The 25,127-nt window shown below is 37.6% G+C and overlaps 1 protein-coding gene across 5 annotated transcripts; it reads right to left on the bottom strand.

The window, feature by feature from the left end:
* Window positions 1-699: 699 nt before the first annotated feature.
* Window positions 700-24,521, bottom strand: LOC132645383 (DNA-directed RNA polymerase V subunit 1). Of its 5 annotated transcripts, none has more exons than XM_060362346.1 (19): window positions 24,307-24,521; window positions 22,150-22,247; window positions 21,694-21,820; window positions 21,332-21,447; window positions 20,538-20,591; window positions 19,331-19,495; window positions 18,167-18,325; window positions 17,924-18,079; window positions 15,326-17,059; window positions 15,049-15,224; window positions 13,923-13,998; window positions 13,710-13,834; window positions 11,460-11,617; window positions 8,839-9,113; window positions 7,947-8,120; window positions 7,702-7,842; window positions 4,331-6,300; window positions 3,447-3,561; window positions 700-1,213 (listed from the first exon to the last, which is right to left on the bottom strand). In XM_060362346.1, the coding sequence occupies exons 2-19, from the start codon at window positions 22,228-22,230 to the stop codon at window positions 974-976; spliced, it is 6,042 nt and encodes a 2,013-aa protein (XP_060218329.1). In that variant the 5' UTR covers window positions 22,231-22,247; window positions 24,307-24,521; the 3' UTR covers window positions 700-973. The 5 variants fall into 5 exon arrangements, with proteins under 5 accessions (XP_060218329.1, XP_060218332.1, XP_060218328.1 ...); XM_060362349.1 differs by having other exon boundaries at window positions 20,538-20,585; window positions 24,302-24,521; XM_060362345.1 differs by having other exon boundaries at window positions 24,302-24,521.
* Between the last annotated feature and the right edge of the window lie 606 nt (window positions 24,522-25,127).

A 25,127-nucleotide genomic window follows, 5' to 3' on the forward strand; every position in this document is an offset into this window, starting at 1 on the left:
CTTTTAAATTAATGCAGCAGTGTAAAAACTTGTAAAAAAAACAGGGGTAACTTGTAAAGAATTATCTCCTCAGTTCCAATTTGCTTGTCCTCTTTATTATATTTGAAAGAGTACACTGCTTTCAGTCGGATTAGTTTGTTTTACCCACGGAAAAATTAAAACGTCAACAAAATTTTGGACTGAAGAGTATTTACCTCTACTTGCAAAAAGATAGAAAAGTGCAATAACCTTTTCAAAAAAACAAATAAACTACTACTCCATCAAGACAACAAGCCTCTGTAACTTAATCTGGACCATCAGTCACACAGGATGCAAGATTATCGTACTTTATTAATTGAAAGCGTTCTTCATTCAGGAAACAATGAAACTATGTATATATGTTACAACTATGGACAAGGATTCTAATTACAAGAAATTTTCTTATGATTTTACTCGGTGCCAAAACTCTGCTTTATAGGAGTAATAAGCAAAGTGTCTTTAGGCTACTCCCCAGAAGTATGCAGCTTTCTATTGTCAATGTTCAAGTTCTTCGTATTAGCTTATCTTATTCTCCTACGGAGTTTGAGGGGTTCGCTAGGCACTTGATACCTTCTCCATTTCTAAGAGCTTGGAAAGGTAAATGCTATATTATTCCTTCCCTCCTAACGGAAGGAAAAGAAGCAAACGATTGAAAGTCGAATGAGGAATAAGACACTGAAATGGAGATAACAAAATATAGAAAAAGATTAAGCTTTCAATCATTCATCAACGCCAGTACTGCTGGTTTGCAGAGGTCCTAGGCGAACAGCCTCTGTAACCAAACAACCTTCAAAGGGACTTCATTGAAAATTCTTAAGTTAGGGACTAAACTATATACACAAGAACATTCTAACTGCCAATTTGTCAACATGCACATTTCATTTAGCTGATTGTTTTACCATCTGTTACACAAGGCAACCAAGTTAACTGTACAACTATCCAAACAAAGAGAAGATCAACCAACTGAAGGTGATGGAGAAGCAACTTTAGGGATTGATGGTGATGGAGAAGCAACTTTAGGGATGCGAGGTTGAGGCTTCTTGAAGTACTTGCCATTGAAAGTCTCAGCCTTATCAGGATATTTTGATCTGATGTAGTTCTCCAGACATTTCCGGGTGGAGAAATCTTGCTTGGCACCATCAGTAGAGACAACATAGAAGCATCTGGTATCCTGGAAGTCAGTATGTTTGCTAACCTGTTTACACAGATTAAATCTTAGGCCATAGAAACTGAAACTTAAAAATAGTAAAAAACTCACAGCAACTTTGGCACGTGTAAGATAGAAACACAACTAAGATTATGCTAGCACAAGATTAAAAATAAAGTTCCCATAGATGCGGAAGATTTTATGTAATTAAACACTTCCACTGAAATTTCCATTCACAAAATTAACTGGTCAGATAATGGAATAAACAGTTCCATTAGAAGCAAATGACATATAAAGCAGGGGAACACTGGGCAAGTAGGGACCAGTTCATTTGACCTAGGGAGTACAAGGAAGAAGCAAAGAGGTAACCATCCAAATTTGAACTCAATGAGATAATCATTTAATTCAGCAAATGAGACCAGTCCTCCAGAAAAAAAGATTCATACCAGGAGGAGGAACTTGGGCTAGACTATATCCACGTCCAACAAAGGACCCAATGTGATAATGCGGGTACACACACATGAAATAGTTCTCAGAAAAGAATACAACAACAACACACTCAGTATAACCCCACAAAGTGGGGTCTGGGAGGGCATACGCAGACCTACAAAAGAATAATAACCTAGAGATGCAAAACATGCTCTTTGACTTTGCATATGAGACCTAACAGTTTGTGAAGGTCCTAGATAATGCTGATTTCCTTTTTCACCAGTTTGAATGGGAAAACTCAGAAGATCTTTAACAAAGCGCCTGTAACTCAGTGGACAGAGCGTCTGGCGTGTTACACTTTATTATTTTTATGCTCGAGATGCTATTTATGTAGGAAGGAGTCAGAGAAGAGTCATCTTTTTTGCCATTGTGAAATCGGTCATCACCTGTGGTAGCTTTTTCTAAACATGAAACGAATCAAATGGACAATGCTAACATCAACTAGGGACTGTTGGCATTTTGGAATAATCTGGGCAGCATCACGTCAGAAGAAGAAGAGATGGAAAATGGTTCCTGCTGGCATATGGTGACTATATAGAAGGAAAGAAATTCAAGATGTTTTGAGAATAAATACAGTTCTGTTTTTTTTCTAATAAAGATTTGAAAATTTTGAAGGATAAATACAGTTCTGTTCAGAAGATTAAAAAGAGTTATTTAATTTTATTTCACTTTTGGAGTAAAGAGGAATTTGTATATGATGCAGAACCTATACTAGAAGTTATAGAATCCTTGTAAGAAGAACAAGGATGCAGGCTTTTATGCTTCCTTTTTTTTTTTTGGTTTGTAATTATGGTATCTAGCACCTATATGCTAAAATATATATACAATTATTACCTTTCTCAAAAACTCGGAAGATATCCATCTGATAAGTGATAAGTTAGCAATTTCTGTTTTGTGTAGGACTTACTTGCACTCCCACCAACCCCAAAATCATAAAAAGTACTCTCTCCATTTCAAGCTGAATATATTGATTTCAGTTGAGGAAAGAACCGAAAGGTGAAAATGTTAGAACTTAGAATTAGGTGAGAGCACTGTGAAAGCCAAAAAGTTAGATGAAAACGAGAGAAAGTGGGTCCCAATGTAATTTTGCCAGAGTATTATCTGTTGATTTACTTTTTATAAGATTGCGCGTTACGTTGAGAACGTCTATAGGAAAGGGAAGGTGGACATTCCCTTGAAGACTAAAAAAACAACTAAAGCATCCAAGTCTGTTTTTTCGACATCCCCTAAATTGTTTGCTTTACTAGTTCTCAGAAGACAGCTTTTTATAAATGACTTGGTGCCTTCCACACTCTCACTGTTCCAATATTGATGACTAATAGTTGTATAGAATGATTAAATGATTTACTTCCATGAATTTGAATCCTTGGAGAAGTTTTCCAATTATGAAAAGTGGAATGGGTCAAATTGGATAAGAAGTAGAACATAACGAAGTATCAAAAATTACTCAAGCAGCAATGACTAATCAAAAGCTTAAGTCTAATGGCGATCAATAGGAATATGATGAGCTGAAAACCACTGGTATCAATACGAATGTACAACTTGAAGAAAGTTGTACAGAAAACCATTATATCCGCATGCTCACACAATCTTGATTAAAATGGAAGCAATTTAATTATCAAGTCTATGGACCATTCAGTATATCTTTCCCTTTCCTGACATATTTGACTCCACATTTTGCTACTAGTTGATAAACTTTGACAAGTGAAGAAAATTGCTCAAAACCTTGGTACTAACAATCTGAGTAGAATATTAAATGCTGTAGAATTTTTTTTGGAAAAGAGTCACTTACCATGATATAATCAAGACCAGCTCCCATCTTGACAGCTTTATCCGGATGGTAATTGAGAACAGTGTCAATAACATATGACTGGTCATCAGCAGATAATGGGTCACCATCATTATACCTTCACGAAGAAAATGTAACCAGAAATTTATTATCGCCTTAGAGTGGGGGAAAAACCATGTAACCAGAACAGAGATGATGAGAAGGAAAAGGAGCACTAGCTTTTTATTATTGATTAGCAGGGCAACATAATGGACATTAATTTTCATGAAATCTTGAATATGTACCTAGTCTATTTGTAAAGCGACGTCTTTTTCGGCATTAACAAAAGTTCCATACAAGAGGTCTGATTTATATCTGCTTTGCCCCACTTTTGGATGGAAAGGAATATTGATTTTTTTTCTTTATTCGTGACTTTAACTTCCCTCTCTCACTAGATGACTAGAACTAATCCAATTCAAACGGCCTTTTCCTCATACCATCCCTCTCTTTTCCTTTCTCTCATTCTATCAGAAACATCTGTCAACCTCTTTGTTTTGTAAACTCATCACTTGACCCTACCGAGGGAAGTTGTGATCCCTTGTTTTTCACTAACACTAAGGACTAACTCAGAAGATATAATACGGGGAAAAAATATGCAGACTGACAAAGAATTGTTCAAATACTTGAGTATGTCACCATCCTATAGGTGCTGAGAACTTTTTTCTTTCTTTCTTTCTTTCTTTTTTTTTTTTTTTTTTTTGAGAGCAGTAGGAGTTGAGTACTTAATATGTAGACCACAAACAAATTCTAAATCATCTAAGAGCCAGCAGAAAGAATTAAGCAGATTGGCACCAACTTTGGAACAAACAAATACGTATACAGTAAATTCAGTTATGCATAGAACTTACCCTGTCCCATGCATTATCTTTCTGATTTTCAGCATAATAGGATCAACATCTGAAAGTATTTCTTGTTCCTCTGCTGTGAAAATATCCATCCTTTGCCTTGTTGCTGTAAAATTTCCACCTCTATTGAAGTCATCAGCTAATCTTGCAGGCCGATTGCTCTTCCAATCTCCACCACTAGCGGAGCCCCAACCTCGTGAGTTTTCCTTAAAATCTCCTCTCGGATTACGTCTGCGCTGACCCCATTGAGGTTGCTTATCACTCTCTTCAACACCAACCTTTTGAGAATTCCAACCACCAACAGTTGAAGAATTCCAACCACCAATGTTTGTAGAGTCATCACGTGTTGATTTATTTAACTGCCCATCTCCACTTATACTAGAGCTCCAATCATTTCCTTGAGCAGTCGCTGAACCCAATCCACCACCTTTAGTATCTTTTCCCCAAGACGACTCGGAATTTGATTGTTTAGGCCTATCCCAAGAACCATCTTTTTCCACCTTCTTCCCCCATGAGGACCAGGATCCTGACTGCTCTCCATTCCCAGACTGGTTGGGGTTATTCTCAGGTTCATCAACCTTTTTCCCCCAAGAAGACTCACCATCTTTTTCCACTGGTTTCGCCCATGAGGACCATGATCCAGAGTCTTCTTTCCCAGATAGTTGAGGGATATTCTCAGTTTCAACCTTTTTATCCCAAGAACCACCATTTTTACCAACCTGCTGCCCCCAGGAAGAACCACCATCTTTGTCCACCGGTTTTGTCCATGAGGACCACGATCCAGAGTCTTCTTTCCCAGATAGTTGAGGGGTATTCTCGGTTTCAACCTTTTTCCCCCAAGAACCACCATCTTTATCTACCTTTTGCCCCCAGGAAGAACCACCATCTTTTTCCCCCTGTTTTGCCCATGAGGACCGCGATCCAGACTGCTCTTCTTTCCCAGCTCGTTGACGGGTATTCTCGTTTTCAAACCTTTTCCCCCAAGAACCACCATCCTTCTCAACCTTTTGCCCCCAGGAAGAACCGACATCTTTTTCCACCGGTTTTGCCCGTGAGGACCACGATCCAGAGTCTTCTTTCCCAGATAGTTGAGGGGTATCCTCGTTTTCAAACTTTTTCCCCCAAGAACCACCATCCTTCTCAACCTTTTGCCCCCAGGAAGAACCACCCTCTTTTTCCACCGGTTTTGCCCGTGAGGACCACGATCCAGAGACTTCTTTCCCAGATAGCTGAGGGGTATTCTCGGTTTCAACCTTTTTACCCCAAGAACCACCATCTTTCTCAACCTGCTGCCCCCAGGAAGAACCACCATCTTTGTCCACCGGTTTTTTCCATGAGGACCAGGATCCAGAGTCTTCTTTCCCAGATAGCTGAGGGGTATTCTCGATTTCAACCTTTTTCCCCCAAGAACCACCATCTTTATCAACCTTCTGCCCCCAGGATGAACCACCATCTCTGTCCGATTTTTTTCCCCATGCTGACTGCTCTCCAACCCCAGATTGCTGAGGATTACTGTCAGCTTCCTTGGACTTTTCCCCCCAGGCAGACCATGATCCTAGCTGCTCCCCATTCCCAGATTGATGAGGATCACTCACAGCTTCATCAACCTTTTTGCCCCAAGCAGACCAGGAATCTGACTGATTGACACCCTTTTCAGCGCCATTTTGGCTTTTGCCAGCCATATCCCAGCAACCACCAGATTTCTCAGACGATGCCTTGTCCCATGCAGAGCCAGTCAGCTTTCCTTCATCTAAGTTTTCAGTATCATCAAATTCAGCTCTATCTTCAAAAGTGGGCATATCAGCACCAGAGTCCCGATCGGGAGACAAGTATAATCCCATATCTTCGTCTTCCTCCAGCTCATCAACTTCTGCACCAAGACAACTGGTACCTTCAACTTCTTGAGGAGAGCTGCTCCTCACCAAGTGTAGGAAGCTATAAACATCATGTGCATCTGGTATATTCCATTCAACCTTGCACAGAAAAGACTTTCACATATTAGCCTCAGTCAAGACCCTTAACCAAGAAACTATGCTACTTCGACGAATAAATATTCAGTTGGTTATCAGACAAGAGAACTAAAGTGCACAAGACCATTAATAGGTAAGATTTCGAAGGAAGAAAACACACATGCTAGTTGCAGCTAGTTCAGATTTCAGCTTAATGGTACAGGTCAAGAAAGCCATTTATGATAAATACTGAACTTCCAACCTAGTAAAATGCAGTCAACCTGCTTGAAACACAAATTTGCATCTAATGGCCATTAAAGATGCAACAACTAAAACTACTATTTCAACATAATGGCTCCCGGTTTACAGAAAAAAAAAAAAAAAAAAGTGCACTGACCTTGCTCAAAATTTTACAGTATTCCTGTGGATTAATTTTTTACCAGAGTATTTATTTCCAATTTTAACATAGAAATCTACTTTTAAAAATACATCATCATCTGTATACAAGAGTCAACTAATTCTTTGAAGATCACATGTTTCATTGAATATCTTATTACATAAATTGTCTAGTGAATATAAGCTTCTTATGCATGTGTTTGCAAGCATACGACACACTTTTCTGCATTTGTACATGCACACGATACACTTTGTCATTTGTCTTTTTGTTGATCAATGAAGTGTCTACTTTACTTTTGGTATAAGACAGAATGTGTTTGCCTACATTACAAGGATACCAGAAGCAACCTTCCAGTCTACTGCAACATGCTACCACAGGAAGTGAACTTAGCCAATGACAAAGATCAGATAACAGTACCAAAACTCCCTAGTTGTTTGAGGTACATTGGTCCCCAATCTTTTATATTCACAAAAAGAACAAGAAAAATGCATTCAAGTTTCCAGGTCCCGGGGAAAGTTGCTTCCACAGTTGTCCAACTTTTCCATCTTACTCGTGCTTTTACCTTAATAAACCACCTCTGCATGGGATAGGAAACTCATATTGCTTGGCTAATCTACTGCTCCATGCATTTCTTTTGCACAGGTTACAAGGTTGTTTAGGTCTTCTCTTCCTTAAGGTTACATAGTTTGTCACATACAGTATAATTTTTAGAAAGGTGTTTCATGATTCAAATCTTCTAACATTACATAAAACAAAGATATCGCCATCTAGGAAAACCAGAAGTGTTTATCTGGCATGATGTTTAAAGAAATATAGACCATTTTTAGTCGACATATTTGTTACCATACATGTATTGATTAGCCTGAGCATGCAATAATTTGTAATTTAATTGAACTCCGTTCGGCCAACTAATGAATGAACAAGACATAAATAGACAAATGGTTGTATGTGAAGAACATTTATCAACCAGTGGCATGACACAATCAAATCAAAAATCAATATAATGCACTTCAAATCGAGATACATACATTTTTTGTGTTCAAGAGAACTTCAAATCGAGATCCTGTACCAACTGCCACATGCTTTCCCCAGGAGCAAGAAGCCACGATGCTTGTCAAAGAATCGACATGGCACTTTTCAGCAGCCCTCTCAAAGCATTTTCTTGGGGTCTAAGAAGGATTAAAAAAATGGACTCTGATTAATAAGATAGCTCACTGGAGAAATTGTCAATATGAAGTGTAGTACAGAACAGAAGAAAACTTATGTGGCTTACAAATAGCGTTGCTTCTGTAAATGGTATCTGCACATTTAATGACCGAGATAATGCTTTTATTCCACCAGCATTGAAACCAACCAGATTTCCTGCGCATGTCATGCTATTAGCCAATAGAACTAGGTGGTCTTTGAGAACACCCTTTGTGACCATTGTAACTGACGTTGATAGGCGCTGCAAAAGAAACCAAATTGTGAACACTTTGAGATTAGTCATTAAAAGGAACTCCTTTGGGTAATACAAGATTTCTTGTTTTGCACATAGAAGGTTGGCAAGTACACACTAGGAAGGAAAAGTTGATCATCAAGATGTTTAAGGATAAGATTGCAGCTGATCCCATCACCATAGTAATCTCAGGAAGGTTCACAGATATCGTGGATAGATCAGATTTACAATTACTCCCTCCGGTTCAAAAAGAGTGTCCACTTAGCCCATATTTTTTGGTTCAAAAAGAGTGTCCACTTTCTTTTTGACTTTCAAAAGAGTGTCCACTTTCTTTTTGACTTTCAAAAGAGTGTCCACTTACCAAATCAAGAAACAATTAGCCTTAATTTTCCAGATTTGTCCTTATTAAGTGTTAAGTGACCAAATCCCAATACCTATTTAATTAGGGGTAGTCTAGTCAAATTACCTATTTTTGCCTAGGAGTTAGCATTTTCTTAAGGGTGTGCAAATGGCTAAGTGGACACTCTTTTTGAAGCGGAGGGAGTACTATTCAAAATCCTATGTCTCGTGAATTTCAAGGCTCAACAAGTGGTTTTATAGATAGGTCTAGTTTTCAAGAGAGGAGATGTTAAGAAGGCCGGAATGTTAGTCCATGAGCATGTCTCAGGGTGTGTCCCATAGAGCATTACCCCAATAAAAGAGAGAAAGTCAAGGCATTTAATGGTACCTTAACAGCTTGCTCAAAGGCACAAGAAATTCCAATAAGTTCTTGGACTTGCTTAATTGCATATGGGATGGAGCGCGTAGTGTCGATCAGATGGATGACAGGAAGACAGGAATCCATGAGAATCCTCCAAGCATCTCCCCTTTGCTTAACAGCTTCTCTCTCTAGAACAATATCCAAAGCTAATTCACCTCTTTGACTCTTGGAAGGGCTCCTAATCCAAGACATTGTGTCAGGAGAAATCCAAGCTATACTTGCACTTGAAACCCTTGGATCACCTGTCCATTATGAGTGTATTATTTTTTTTGAAACTAGTAAATTGTATTCCTCAGCATTTAGGATATGCTGGAGACCATCAAAAAGATTTAAACTGAAGACAGAAAGAGTAAAAGAAATATGAGTGTAATATATTAGAATCAAGTATTCATTCCCAAGAAAAGCCAAGTATAATGTTCTTGCTATTCTTTGAAAACTGCAGTTATCCCAGGAAGCCATAACCGAAAATGCAAATTTGTGCATTATATATTTAAACACCTTAAGATGACACCAACAACAATAGAGAATCTCTTCAAAACATTTTGTCCTAATTCATGACAAAACAACCATCAAGCTTTTGAAACTGTGGTCAAGAGAAAGAACAGACAAAATGGGAAGCTTATTAGCGTAATCTTATTTCTCAGACAGTACTAACGGTTAGTAACACTCGTTAACAGTTCTTAACTACAGTGTTTTCTGCTTATGCAATTTGGGTTTTAAAATTCAATAGAGAAAGCTTGAAATTCAATAACCTTTACCTTTTTTCATGATAAAGAAACCATCCATTTTTTCATTTTAACTGATAAACCAGCTTCTAGACCTTTCAAGTTTCAGCACTCAGTATAAATAGCTTTGGAACGTAGGTACAGATCAAGGACGAACAAATGGAGGCTTATAAGTGTAATCTTATTTCTCAGAATGTCTGAACAGTGGGAATAAATTGGAAGATGCCAAGGTCAAACAATGGAGTTGCTGCAGAGCTGAAAACATGGAACTCAATTCCTTCAGCTGTCTGGTGGGTCATCTGGAAGGAAAGGAATGCAAGAAATATTTAGAGCAAAACTGAATCTGTAATGGACTTTTTGAGTTCATTACAATTGCAGCAGTAATGCTCCATTTTAAAACATTCTAAAGCACTTTCTTGCTGCTGGATATTCAATATAATACCTTTAACAATCAAAAGGAAATGTCTGAACATTCTTCAGAGTTCTTCACTACCATGCCTGTTAATCCGGAATGAATTTTAGCATCTAATAGAGGAACCCTAGATATTCAAGGAACCACCTTGTTTCATGACATAAAGCAACAATCCAGCTTTCCCTTTTAACTAAAAAGACAGCTGCTAGACTTAAAAGTTGCACACATTATGGAAACAGCTATGGGATGTTGGTCAAGAGCAAGGAAAAATAAAATGGGAAATTTGTTAGTGTAATCTTATTTCTCAGACAGTCGGAACTAATAGTGAATGTTCTTCAGCAGTTAGTAAACTACCATAATTTTTCTGCTCATCTTTCATGGACATATGGAGCTTCACTGCTTTCTATAGTATGCCGTAGTGTGTTACGGGAGATGTTAATAAGAGTTCCACTGTTTTACTCTACACTAGAAATTTCATGACTTAATCAAATTTCTAAACCGCACGCCAGAGATCAATGACATAAACAGAACACTGACTTGCAACTCTTACTTCTCTCCTTCGGTTTGTTACCCCAGAGAAAAGGTTTAAATACACCTGAAAAGATAAATGATTCTGGGCAATTTGAGAAGGGCAGAGAGATAACTTACACCAACTTTTACTACGAAAAAAGATATGGTAAGTTCCAAGCTTACTTCTCCTTTCTTTTACCCCTCTCTGTCTTTTGCAAACTCACAAACGCAACCAACCAGTGCACCAGCCCTCAACCACTAACCTCTTTTTCACAGCAAATACCATTTTCCAAAGTTTCCTCTGCTAAAGTGGCATGACAGAGCTTCTGTTTTAGTATGTGATTGGGGCTTCAACTACACTCTTGAGACATGGAAATTCTAGAGGTTCCTTCCAAAACAAAACAAGTTTCTGCATAAATAATGAAGTTTCCTAGCCACTTCTAGTATAAGAGTTCTCTTTCAAGCACAATAATGTAATTTGATACTGTAAAGTCATATAATGTGACTCAATAAAAGAAAGGGAGCTCCTTCAGGTCATTATTCAGTTTTCTGAGTCATGGTTAACACCATCCCTATGATGCCCAATCTAACCACTAAGCAGGCTAACAATCACTCCAAAATCTAGAGACCTAGCCAAAGAAATTTCACCGAAACTATGTTTATCAAAGCAGCAATGAAAGATAGAGGACACTTTAAAAGAGGGACATGATCAAATAACTACTAGCTCAAAGTAGAAATCCGACATATACTATCAACCTCCTCCTTTTTCTCTTTCTACCACAAACCCAATTTAAGGAGAAAATTTAACAGTACAGTAGATGTAAAAACTGGCAAGGATTATACAGAAAATGACCACAAGCACACTCTAAATATTGTGACCGTGAAAATGACCACAAGCACACTCAAATACAGCGGAACATGTTCAGTTCGTCCAAAACTACCTTTGATAACTGTATCCAACAAAATTGGGCATATCATATCAGCAAGAATATGAGAAACCCTCTCTAAGTGATCGTCACTCGCATCTGGCCAAGAGAACCTCAAGCATGGCGTGTCCAAACACTTACTTCCGGAATTGTGGCAAAACGAACAAAATTCACTGCATAAAACAAAAATTCACAGTGAGTAAGATTTATTTTGCACAGAAAGTAATAATTAGACATCCTTGGGATGTGGTCCATAAAGATGGATACAAACTAACAATAGATCATGCAAGCGATACTAGTTATGGATGTCAATTTATCTTTAAATGGTTCTTTCAATGAAAGCCGATTTGTAGGATTACACTAGGTATGTTGTTGGTTCTTTCAGTAAAAGATTCGCCTTTCTAGAGAACCACTAATTTGCCGAATAAATTATAAGCAAAGCAATATTGAAATGACTTGTACTACAATAACCTGAAAAAGGCAAAATGGTTTCAGAGGATTCATTTAGCCAATGCTAAGTCATATTTGGGCTCGAGTTTAGTTATTGGCTGATATTGACACATCAAAGATGAATCAACATTGAGTCCCAAGTCCACCAATGAAAAGCCACATCTGACTAAAATGTGGAAATAGATCCAGGATGAAATTTATTTATTTTTTTGACAAGGAAATATATACAGGATGAAATAGACCTGAAGAGAGCAGAATGCATATACAGGTTCATATAGCCGAAGCTGAGTACTTTCAGATTGAGGCACAGTTGATTGCTTGACATAGGTGTGGACCACCACATCTTCAAAATACTTTTTTGATAAAGTAATAAAAATTTAGTAATGACTGGACATACATCGTGGATATCCTGCAGTATGCTATATGTATAGAGCAAGTCAATCAAGTTTTAAAGCTCTGTCATCTCCCAATCTTGTAGATATCTCTTAAAGCTCAAATTCCCAGATAACTTCTCCACTTTGAGACCTTCAGACTTGATGGACTGTCATATTCTTTTGGCTTGGAATTGTGTATAGGTTTGGGAATATATTTCCCAACATATTGTCCGTGCACCACCTGTGTCCCCAAAATTTTACCCCCCTCCCATCTCCTACCCAAAAACACCATTGATTCTAAAATTTTCCCATCCCTTCAGTATGTTCCTCCACAAACCAAGCCCAAAAGGCATAATGATAACTCTAGTCTTCCATTCGCCTTCCAAAACCCCGTATTTTTTTATTTATTTTTTTTGGCTATCACCTTTTTTTTTTTTATTAAGCACCGGGTGTCCGGGTCTCTTTGAGCCCCGACTAATCCCAGGGGTGCACAGGCCCTCGGCAAGGAGTTTCCCGCAAGTGCACCACGGGTAATTCAGGGTTTTACCCCAGTCCGATGGCCCTCAGAAATTGTTTGCACCCAGTGGGTTTCGAACTTGAGACCTTGAAAGGGAGCAAACCCCAAGGCTCAAGCCAATTACCACCAGGCCAACCCCTGAGGGTTTTTGGCTATCACCTCTCTCCAAAAAAGTGTGTACGTCTGACTCAAATCTCCATAACCACTTTCCTAATAAAGCCTTAAAGACTCAGATCTTTAACCCCAAGACCAGCCCAACACTTCGGAGTCGTAAGTAGTAACAATCTCCCGTCGCACCAAGTGAAACTTCCTTGCCCCCTCTGTCGAATCCCATAGAAAGTTCCTTTGGAGTCTGCTGGCCGGAGCAAGAACAGAGACAAGGAATATGCGGGCATACTAGAAAGAGCACTCTTAATTAACACTTCCATTCCTCTTTTGGACCAATAGCTTTTTTCCATCCCGCTATCCTCTTTTCTAAATTGATCAGAGTCATTCACCACTTCAATATTGACCCTATAGCATTTAAGGGTAAAAATACGACAGTTTGCGCAACATGTGGACAATTGCTCATGCTTGACTATCAGGTCTCAATCAGACAATACGTGAACTTGAACATATTCAGGTAAATAGGATGACTCGAAAAAAAGGTGCATGCCATATTAACAGTTCCACAGATGATAGGATATGTAGTGCTAACACAAATATAGAGCTTCTAAGATTTCCTCCTCTAGAGATGCATATGCATATACCAGTATTACATCACATACTCTCACTAAAATTAAGCCATCTACTTAATCATATGATGCGTTCAGAATCTAGTGGCTGTAATGCTCAAGTAACTTAAAATTTTGAACAACATACTGATTGATAAAATGGCAAGATCACTAAGTCATATTGAAGAAATAAGTGAAAGATGTGTTTGACCTCACTGACAAAACTATTCTCTTGAAAAGATTGCCAATTTTTTTTCTCCTCTGGAATGAACTGATATTTACTTGGCATCTTTCAAGAACCTCAAGAACACCGATTCCCAAATTTTCCAGTTGTCCCTGTCAACCAAAACAGAAGTATCAATGACGCAATAGCTCACGAAAAAAAATTACTCCAAAGCTTATAAGTTTGAAAAATAGGTAATACCTGGTTGAGACGGATATGACCAATGAGACCTGTCCCTGTTTCAGAATTCTCATATCCGGCTTGTTGGCCACCGTATCTAAAAGAAAGAAGCAAACGATAACCGACTAAAGCTAATTAGATGATTTTCTTTTGTCCTCTTCACAGGGGTAGCTACTGTGTCACACAGTATATCGGATATGTAAAAACTAAACTGAGATACAATAGTGCAAACTTCAGTTCCAAATTTGATCAACAATCAACAGGTTTAGCATGACACTTGAGAAGTAAAAGTTCGAGTATCTTTATAATGGAAAGCAATGAACTACATGTGCAAGAGGTGGTTCTATTAAATTGAAAGAAAACAAATACCACGGAGTCGAAATAATGACAATGGAATTAACGTATTTGATAGTTTATGAACAGAAAATATAAGATGTTCACGTCTGATACATTTGGGGAAATGGACAGATCTTTATCATGTGAATAATAAGTACTCGAAAAATAACAGTGATCATCATTCCAATTCTGAAGAGTGTCGCCACCTTCCGGCAGCTGCTTCAACACTCTTTGCTTTCGAGGGAAAAAGTCTTTTGTACGTATTAGAGGAACCGTTTTAGTCTTTCACACTTTAAGAGCACCTTCAACATTTCAGTAAGCATAATCGATGGGAGCTATGTGTAGATAATCATATATTCTATGACGCTTTTCTACTATGTGGATAAATCTTATACGCCGACTTTCCCAGTTTAATCAACAGCATTTGTTACTTTATCCCTAATTAAAGATCAAAAAAATAAGCTCTCTTCGTTTTCAAGTAGTACCAGAAATACCACTTGGACAAGCATAAAAAAATGGACTGCTAAAATTTGAAAAAAACAACAGACAACTGCAGGCCTTAGAGAATAGCGGCAAAAGTTCAACTGAAAATTTTCAGAAAAAGCGAATTGCTGGGGCAGTCTAATGAAATAAACTTTTAACTGCAGAAAATGGTGCAATGCAATTCCATTAGACCAGGCAAAATGTGTTATGCAGTAACTACGTTGGTGACAATCTGGTCGTAGTATATTCATGTTACAGAATAACAGGTAGACACACTATTAGAAGACAAGAGAGTGGTGGCAGAAAAATTGAAGAATAGGGTGCTTACTCTATCAAGAACTCGTCAGCAGCATCCTTAAGACATACTTTACTCAAATGATTTTTGACGAGGTACGCCGCTTTTTCTTTGCAGTACCCTCTACGGCATCCACAATCATTCAGATAAAGGATTACTCGACGGTCAGAAACATCATTCTTGAAGCTCACTCCACAAAGCAGTATCTCCTGAAATAAGAAAAAGGGGTTGGGAGAAACAGTTAGATGAGTGCATATAAAGTAGCTGGTCAGAACTAAGTATGAGGAAAAAACTTGTTTCGACGCACTACCTTCATCATCTCCCAGGAGGAATTGCTGCTTGGAGATGAATCAAGAACTGCCTTGTATGCAGGATTGGACATAGCAGTTGCAGCCAACACTCCAACAGGATCACCAGCACAAAATTCACTTGGGAAATTTGACCCATCGCTAGCCCCATACTCAAACTGAATAATTGAGTTGCTGGAAACATTCCTAACTGTCCCGTCATAACAAATTACTACATCGCGGAGAATGGCCATCAGATTCTTGAACAATGTCCCAGGTTCGGTTAATCCCCTTGATGAGCGGACAATCACTTCTCTACTGGAGATCGAATGAGTCATCTCCTGGTAAGGGTCCAACCCGTAGAACAGACAGCTTCTAACCAACCCAAATTCCTCGGAAGGGTTAGTAGCAACAGAAGGATACTTCCTCTGAAACAGTCGAGCCATGTCATTCACCAGTGTCTTTGAGTAAAACTTGCCTCTGTCTGATATTTGCAAGCCTAAGAAACCAATTTGTTGCACCACCTTATTAAGGGAAGACTCACTCTTGGAATCAATCAGAACTCCCATGCCAGACGACTTGAGCACAAAGTCCATAACCGGAAGTTTCTCATTACGCAAGTGATGCTCCAATTGTACTTCTACAGACTCATTATAGGATGCCCGCAAATGGTGAAGCAACTTGGACATGCACTGGATTCTTTCCTGAATACCATCCCTTACAGCCTTTGACATGTAGAAATCCCGGAGACTGATACTAAAACCTTCTGAGCACAAATTTTCCATTAACAGAGGCTGTAAGGAATTGAAGAACTTCAAGACATCATTTGGACCCTTCATAAAATAGACAGATGTGATAACATCATTAATAATTGATGAAATCGAGTCCCTGTTGTACTCAATTCCCAAGAACTGGCTTTTCCCGATTGTGTGTGTCTCCCCACAACTATCGAAGCCATCAGGTAAAGCAGTCCCCAAGATCTGCAAGGCGGTCCAAATGGTACCAGATCTACGAACATCTACTAGAGCAGGGTCAGGTAAACCCATCTGAAGAAACATTGCTAACTGTTGGGCGGCTGCTCTATGGTAAAAATAAGTTGAGAACATCAACTTCAATGACAGCAATGAGTCAGTGGCAAGCTGCAAATTGAAGTTACCAGTGTGAGAACTAAGTAACTGTTTCCCTACAGAGAAAAGCTCCACAACCTCAGCTTTGGCAGAAAGTGACTGAGGGTAAAACAAATGAATGCAGTCCCCATCAAAATCAGCACTAAGGGGACCGCACATGAAGGGGTTGATCTTCACAGTGTGATCATCATGGACATACACTGATAAGGCTTGGAGGGAGTGCTTATGTGTTGTGGGTGGCCTGTTGATGAATACGATATCACCATCCATGATCCTCCTGTGCACTATTTGCCCAGGTCGTAGAAATGTATGCCCCTTTGACCCTTCTCTTAAAGAATAGGTACTTGACCCGTCTTTATAGGTTAAACAAAGCTTTTCATCTACCAATTTCTGTAAGTATGACATATTGTGCTGACTTACTCTCTCCTCAAAAGTAATTTTCTGAGCAATTTCACATGGCAAACCAATCTCACCCACCCCTTTGTATGAGTCACCAGTTATGACACTTCGAGATGAGAAACCAGACCCCTTTCTGATAAACAATGTCTTCATCTTCTCTAACCAGGCTTTAGTGGTGGTACCAACTGCTTCCTTCTTTATCCCAAAACGTTTATCAACGTCACGGGATGCCTAGTATTGAGAATGAAATGGACAACGAGTAGTCAAAATACCATCTTCATTGCATGGATACACCAGTATCAGTGAAAGAGCACTAATTATACCAAATAACAAAGAACTAAAGTTCCTGGTCAACCCTAGAAATTCTCTGTTTTCTACATTTGATGATTTACAGAAAAACACTTTGAGGAAGTAGATGTTTCATCCTAGATTAGGTACTTCAAAGAAAATTAATAGGCAAGGCAACTGATATAAACCCCAGCAAGGCTGTTGGAGTGCATTGTGCAGTTTAGGGTGACAAGCCATCTTCATCTTCCCTCCACCATTTCCTTCCATGTTACATAGAACCAACAGTTTTATGCAGTCCAGTATAATGAGGAACTTATTTGAGCGGACGAGCTATTTGTTAAATTGTTTGGTAACTAAAAATACTCCACTAGCTAAATAAACACTCGATAAACTATAGAACAGAGAAACAGAAGGATTTATGATTTCTTCAGATATGAAACAGAACAACTTGAAGAACTCACCACTACCTGAACTTTGGCATCATTGACTTTCTGTTTGTTTAAAACTGTAAACTAGCCAGGTCTCATAGTGCAAACACTTGCATATACTCAGGAATTTAAGAAGAAACAGAAAACTGTTGAAAAATCAAAAAACCAAACTTAGTCTCGCCAAGGAGACTATGCAAAAGCACATAGTGGTGCAGTACCTAATTGTTAGAAATTGCAAGTGCTAAAAGCTATTTCAAAGATGTTAAGTGTCAACATATTGGAAGTCTCAGACACTGAAATCACAAACCACTCTAAGCAGATGGGAAAAGTTTAATCATTGTTCAAATTATAGTTTTAACAATAAAAGCAGTCTCAGTACCTTGCCTGTCCCCCTAAATTGGAGATACTGGACAACTGCTGCTTGTAAATCATTTGCTTCCACTTCATGAGCCTCAAAATTAGGTGTACCGGATCTTGAACTTTTAATTATGTCAATCTGCCTCAGCACCTTCCTGAGCATTGTTATAGAGTGATCCTGAAAAAGCAACATGAAAATATGATAAATTGACTTGACATAGACGAGACTGCCAATAATATATAAGATTCAATTTAAGTGTCTTACCGAAGACATGATGTTATTCCCATCTGATATATCAGGCACAGACAAACAGTTGGGAGGTACTGGTAAGTATTGCAGGATGTATCCATCCTGTGGGAAATAGCCTTTGGCTGATAGCTTTTTCCTCGTATCTTCACGAATTCTTCTCAGGATTGTAAGTACCTAAACTCATGTGTGATAATGAAAAGAAGAGAAAGCAAATTAAACTGGGATATCTTTTAGCCAGAGCAAAATAATGAATTTGGTGGAAAATAATATCAATTCAAAGAAGATTAATGGACGAACCAGAACGCACTCCGAAACATTTTATGATAGGTACAACTGCCAAGAAATTCATTAAGGGGAACAATACCAACAAATTAAAACTCCAATGTCATCAGAAGTTTAAGAGCATTATACCAGATTAACATGTATTTCATAAAAGCCCAACTTTAACATTGTCACTAGCAGAAAATACTAGTTTTCAGTGAAAGAGAAATCATCCTAGTCATTCGCACTCTCCTTATAGGGGTCAATTGCACTACCACAGAAAGAAAAAAAAGAACTCAACAAGCACACTATCGCTTTTTTCATCAGTTCATTTTCCCCTCTTTTTTGGCTACCCCTAAACAATATCTTCAGGCTGTAAGTTGTAGTGGATTTCCCAGCTGGTCTTTCTATAGGATAGGGGTAAAATGAGTTTTATTGCAGGGACGGTCAGAACTCATATAAATAATAGAGATAGCAGCAGTATACTCTTCTGGCCCAGGTCCCAGTGGCAGAGTCATGACTCGTGAGGCATGACCGAAAGGGCAGGAGATTATCACCTTATTGTAATGCAATCATAATTCTCCAGCAGCCATTCATTCTAGTTTGCCAGTAAATGACAAAGTTGTCACTTCACGGGCAATGGATTAGCATGGAATTCCAAGTGATGGAACCATGAAGCTTTGATATCAGAAGGGCAATATAGGAAACGCAACCAATATCAAAGACATTAACCACTAGAAATAGATCAAGGGGCACCAGAAATGTATACTAACTTTTACGAGCAACTCAAGAAGTAGAGCAAAGACATCAATGCAATTCAATTCAGCTCATTACAGAAGTTAACTATTTATAAGCTGAGTTTCTTCAGTTCCTATCTTTAAAGCTGTGTGGTGATTCTACAGAGACTGAGAAGCTAACCTCAGAAGGAAGCAACGGTCGAGAATAACCGTCACCGTAGCGATAGCCATATTTCTCCAAGAAGTTCCACTCTGGAAGCTTTGCAGCATTTTTTGGCACTTTCAGCTCTAAATAGGAAGCACCATCTGAGGTTTTACCCTCATATATTGAGATTTGTGAGACATCCTACATCATTAGAATATATTAAATCCATAAATCACATTACTCAAGAAGAAAATTTCAGCTTCTGGTTATGAATTCAATAAGAAATATTACTACAAATTTAAACAGACTCCAGCTTTAAATTATTCATAGTCAAATAAAGAGCTCAATATCTTTCAGTTTAGGACTATGGCTAGGGAACAAGGCACAAACTCCTTTTCGTTAAGTTTTTTTGATTAAGCACCGGGTGTCCGGGTCTCTTTGAGCCCCGACTAGAGAATCTCTTCTTAACAGGTCATCTTCATCAAAAATAAATCTCGTCTTAACAGGTCATTGTAAGACAATACTGTTCAGATAAACACTTAAATATAACCCAACGAACAGATTAACAGACAGGTTAATCTGGATGAAAATGCCAGTTTAATCAGTCAGGAATCTCCAGAAGAAGGGAAATCCCTTTTTGACTTTTATCAAGATTTCATGAAATCGTAGTAATTGCTTCACCGCATAAAACAATAACTACATGTATACTCCCTATACATGTTGAACTATGGGGCTTAAACATGACATTCCAATTTTAGGGTTACACACCTCATTTTACTATTTCTATAAGTATAAAAGATAAATCACACTAGTAAGAGGGCACAAAAAATAGTGATACACACCAAAGAAGTGATGAAGGGTCTTATTAAGCCTCTATGTAATCCATATAATAATTACTATCAGGTCCCCATCAATTAAATTGCAACCTTTTGTTGGTATCTTAGTATTCGCAATTGAAAAGGGAAAAGAAACAGAAAGAATTTATATATATATAGAGAGAGAGAGAGAGGGGGGGGGAGGGAGGGAGGGAGGGAGGGAGGGAGCGGAAACCATGCAAATCATCACACAGACAAGGAAAAGATCAAAACCTGACCTTCCTAGTTTTATATAACAATAAGAATAACTGTGGTTATAACAAATAAGAAACTCTGAACAATTTGGAGGCACATAAATGCTGATACTCAACCACAATATTTTGTTGATTAATAACTAAACGCAATTTCATGGGCAGCTAGATACTCACCTCACAACATGAGGACAACATTCGTTCAAGAACACCAGCATGCTTGACCTGAAACTGAGTATTATCTCAATAAGGTTTGAAGATAGCACAGAGAGTGCTTTAACACATCAAATTTAAATAATTTTACATCTACGCAGGAATCCAGAGAAATCCCATGCACAAAGCACCTTCCAAATACAAGTACATGAAAATCATCAATTCAATTTGTTGGCCTTAGAAGGGGAAAAGGAACAATTTAGGATATGGAATTAGAGTAAATTTGCAACAAGTTACTAAATCGGCAACTCGACTCAATGGGAACCGACGAAATCGACCACTTAACCTACCAAAAATAGTTTAATTATTTATAAGTTTCGGATTGAATACTACTCTTCATTGAGGCATAGATTATTGTAAGATAAACACATTCAAATAACAGTAAGAGAATATTAGTCCAGAATTAGTATCAGATTTTTTTTATTCATTTTGATAACTACCAAAGTTATTATCTGATATGCAGTAACCTCAACATAATCATCATATGGAAGCATTAAAGAAACTAATTCAAAAAAGGCCCAAGCAGATTAGCAAGTTTCCCCATCATGTTTATTAAAAATACAAGTTTAAATGCAGGTTCCAACATATCACCAGTAGCATTGCGATGTAGGCTTAAATATAGACTAAAGACGACCAGAAAAATCTAAAAAGAAAACAGTTTCAATTCTACTGATTGTAAACTTCCTCCTATCATCTTCGTAGAAATAAAAATAATTTATTCATTATCGTAAAAAGGAGAATTTAATGAGATCTAATACCTTTCTGTTTTTCATCTTTAAACACTTCAAGCAAAGCAGGCTTAGCATCTTTTTCAACTCACTGACATGGTCAGGGTGATAAATAGGAATGGGCAACTCAATGTATCCAAAATGACCTGAAATAGAAAATTGGAGTTACTTGAACCTTCTGAAGATACAAGCAACAATTGAGTATAATTTTAATTATGCATGAAGCCAGTATTTGAGCCCTGTCAAGTTCTCAACTCCAATGATCTATTGACATACGCATACTATATAAATATGTGGAATTATTCATGTTCTTACACTGTACTTGCACCTTAGAGTTACCTCTACGTCTTTCAGAAACAATAAAAGTGAAATACATGAAAATGTTATAGTACCTTCACATTTGCCAGGCTCTGCAGTACCACAGGATTCACATCTGCCAGCTTCGAGAGGCAGACCAAGGAAAGGATTTAAAAGTAGGCTTGGATGGGTAATGGGACAATCGCTAATAGAGGATTTACACTGCCAGAAACAAGAAAGAATAGGATTCATAACTGACACAGTATAAAAAACAGTAGTCAACTCAGAAACTTAACTGTAAGGGTAATTGGTTCATAGTTGAACTAGGAATACTCAGTAGAATTACTTGACAAGTTCAGAAATGACTAAACTCTATTTTTTTCCCTTTATATAAGTAAGAATATTACAAGCACCGTTCATCAAGATTACTTCAGAAAGTATTAAATGCACCAGTCGTTTGATAAAAAGCGTATCTGGAATAAAGCCCGGTTTACTTTTGCTTGAGAACCTTGTAACATACAAACACTAAAGCTGCATAAACCTGTACTTACTATTTCCTGTGGTGTAGCCAAACCAAATTTGATACGTGAAACAATCCCATCCGGTACTTTGGATGACGGACTTTCCTCCATGTCTTTCTACACTGCAGCTGAAAAGAGAAGTCAAAAAAATCATTAGGTCCCCAAAAATGTATATTTAACAAGTATCTAGTCTAACCACCATTCTGGGAAATTCCAACTTCCAGCTAAGGAAAATAATCAATGCAAGATAACTTTAAATCAGATTCATCAATCGACTTTTTTGCTAATCTTTTAAATGTGTCGTAACCAGTGTTATAAAAGGCAGAGGCGTAAGGCAAGGCGTTTTGCGTGTGCCTCAGCGTGGCGTAAGCCGTGAGGTACGCCCACGTAAGCCCCTTGGGTATTTAATTTTTAATATTTCATAAAATAATATAATTACAATAAATATTTTTAAACAAGTGAAAAATATATATATAGATGTGCTTCATCCCCAAAAAAAACTCATCAGAACAATCTATTATACGCTACTTACAAGCACAACTAACTATTTGTTGCTTTTTTTGAGATAGTAGAAGACAAGATAAAGAATTGCGAAAGAACATAAATTAGGCATCTAGCAATAAAAAATGGTCTTGACTTTATATATAATGTTTCAGTTCCTTTTTAAAACATTTGAATAATTATAAGTTTACTTTTGAGAATTTGGGCATTATATTAAGGACTTATTTAACAAATTTCATTTTTATTTGAAGAAGTTTTCTGGGCGTACGCCCCAACCAAAAAAAAACAAAAAAAATCTCGCCCCAAACGCCCAGGCGTACGCCCCGAATTGCTGGGCGCGCACCTTTTGAGACTTTCGCCCCCCACCATCGCCTCAGGGCGTTTTTGGAGCGCCCTGCCCCAGAGCCTTTTAAAACACTGGTCGCAACATCATATATTGAGTAACATGCATCAAAACCTAATGGCGAAAATAAGAATGTCAAAAGCTTTCTTTACTGCTTATATCCAACCAAACAGCACATATTTTGGCATAATGGAACCAGGGGCGAAGCTACAGCCACCCAAGGGTGGTCAGCCGAACACCCTTAGCCAGATAACTAACCTGCGTATGAAAGTCAATTTCTATTTTATAAGGGATATATTATGTTTTGAACACCCTTGATGCAAGTGAGATGGTTAGCCCAGCGGTTAAGCGTGTTCATAAATGCCCCGCAGCCCAAGTTCGATTCTCGGTGGAGTTTTTGAAATAGCATCCATATAGATTCAATCTCATTTTACAGTAGTGTTAATGTGTTACGGTATTTCTAAAAGGATGCCCAACTTTTTTTTTCCTTTTCCCTAAAACCCAAAAGTGTGTTACGCAATTCACAATGTATCTTTACGCAATTCACAATGGATCTTCAAACTTTATTTTTTTCCTATTAAATTTTGTAAATAACTCAATCTTATTAAAATTATTATATGTAATTTAATATTAAGATTTTTGGTGCACCCATTCACAGGGGCGGATCTATCACCAAGCGAGGTGTTCGCCCGAACACCCTAGGCAAAAAATTACACTGTATATATAAGGTATTTCTATATTTTTTATGTATTAATATAGATTTTGAATACCCTAAAAACAAGAGTGGAGGTTGGTTCAGTGGTTTAGGAGTTCAAACTTCACCTTGAAGTTCCAAGTTCAATTCTGAGGCACTACATTTTTATTTTTCAAACCCCCTCATTGCCTCATTGAAAATCTTGGATCCACCACTGCGGACATTCATGACAAAATTATTTACCTATTCAGAGTTTGAACACCGTTCCCAAAATTTCATGCTCCTCCACTGAGTGGAACATTTCCACCAAGCTATGAATGATCCAAGCCAAAAAAAAAAAAAGTAAACATTAACAAATTCTAAGCAACACCCACATGCAACCAAGAATCAAACCCTAGCAACACCCCCCCAAAAAACCCTAATTCTAGCTTTCTAAAAACAGCAAACCTCACAAAACATAACCAGTTTAATCCAAAAACAAGGGCATATGTCAATAAACCCCAATTTAACACACCGCATAAAACACGAAATAAAGCAATTTCTACAACACAAATGAACAGATATGCCCATTTCAACAAATGGGTAACCCAAAAGAAGCACAAACATATGAATGCCGTTGAAATTATAACGCAGAAAAATTGTACCACACTTGTGTTTCTTGTTTTGTCCTCCTTTTCAGCAAATTCTTGAAGAGAGAAAGAGGACAAAAATGTGAAGGGTTTTAGAGTAGCTACAAAAAGGACAACACTGCCTGCTTCTTCAGTGCATGCAGTAGTGAGTGACACTTAGTGTGAGAATTGGAGCCTCCCTTCTCTCTTTTTTACGCTAATTTTGAGAAAAAAGAAAAGACAGCTGAAAATAAACTTCTGCCTTTTCCCCTTCTCTGATATAATAATATTACCCGGTGGACACTATTTTATAAGACAAAGAGTTTAAGAAAAAAAATTAAATATTTGTGTAATTGTGAATATCTCATCAAAGATAAAATGAAAATTCTGAAGTTAAATTGTTTCTAAATATAAAAAAATAACATTATTTTTTTAACAGATTAAATGAAAAGTGTGACACATAAATTGGGGAAAAAAATGTAAATAAAAGTTAATTAGAGTTAGATCGATATATGTATTGGAAGTGTTGTATTATGTGTTGTACAGCTTGTACGTAGCTAGCTAGTGGAAAAGATGCCCTTGCCTATTAAAATAAAAAATAAATGGTATATAATAGAACTTGTGGTCCCTCAATTATTGATGAGTTTTAATTTTAATCCTTGTGATATGTGGAAAGGAAAATAATTTTTGACATAATGGGACATTTAAGATAATTCACGTGTATTATAAGGGTATTATGGGCATTTCCTACTTTTTTTTTCCAATTATGCATTGAAAAGTGTGATGTAAATTTTGAATTTCATTCTCTTTTTATCTAATTAATGATGTTTTTATGTTTTTCAAATGCATAGAAAAAATAAAA

This window comes from Lycium barbarum, chromosome 6 (assembly GCF_019175385.1).
Source record: "Lycium barbarum isolate Lr01 chromosome 6, ASM1917538v2, whole genome shotgun sequence".
Taxonomy (NCBI): Eukaryota; Viridiplantae; Streptophyta; class Magnoliopsida; order Solanales; family Solanaceae; genus Lycium; species Lycium barbarum.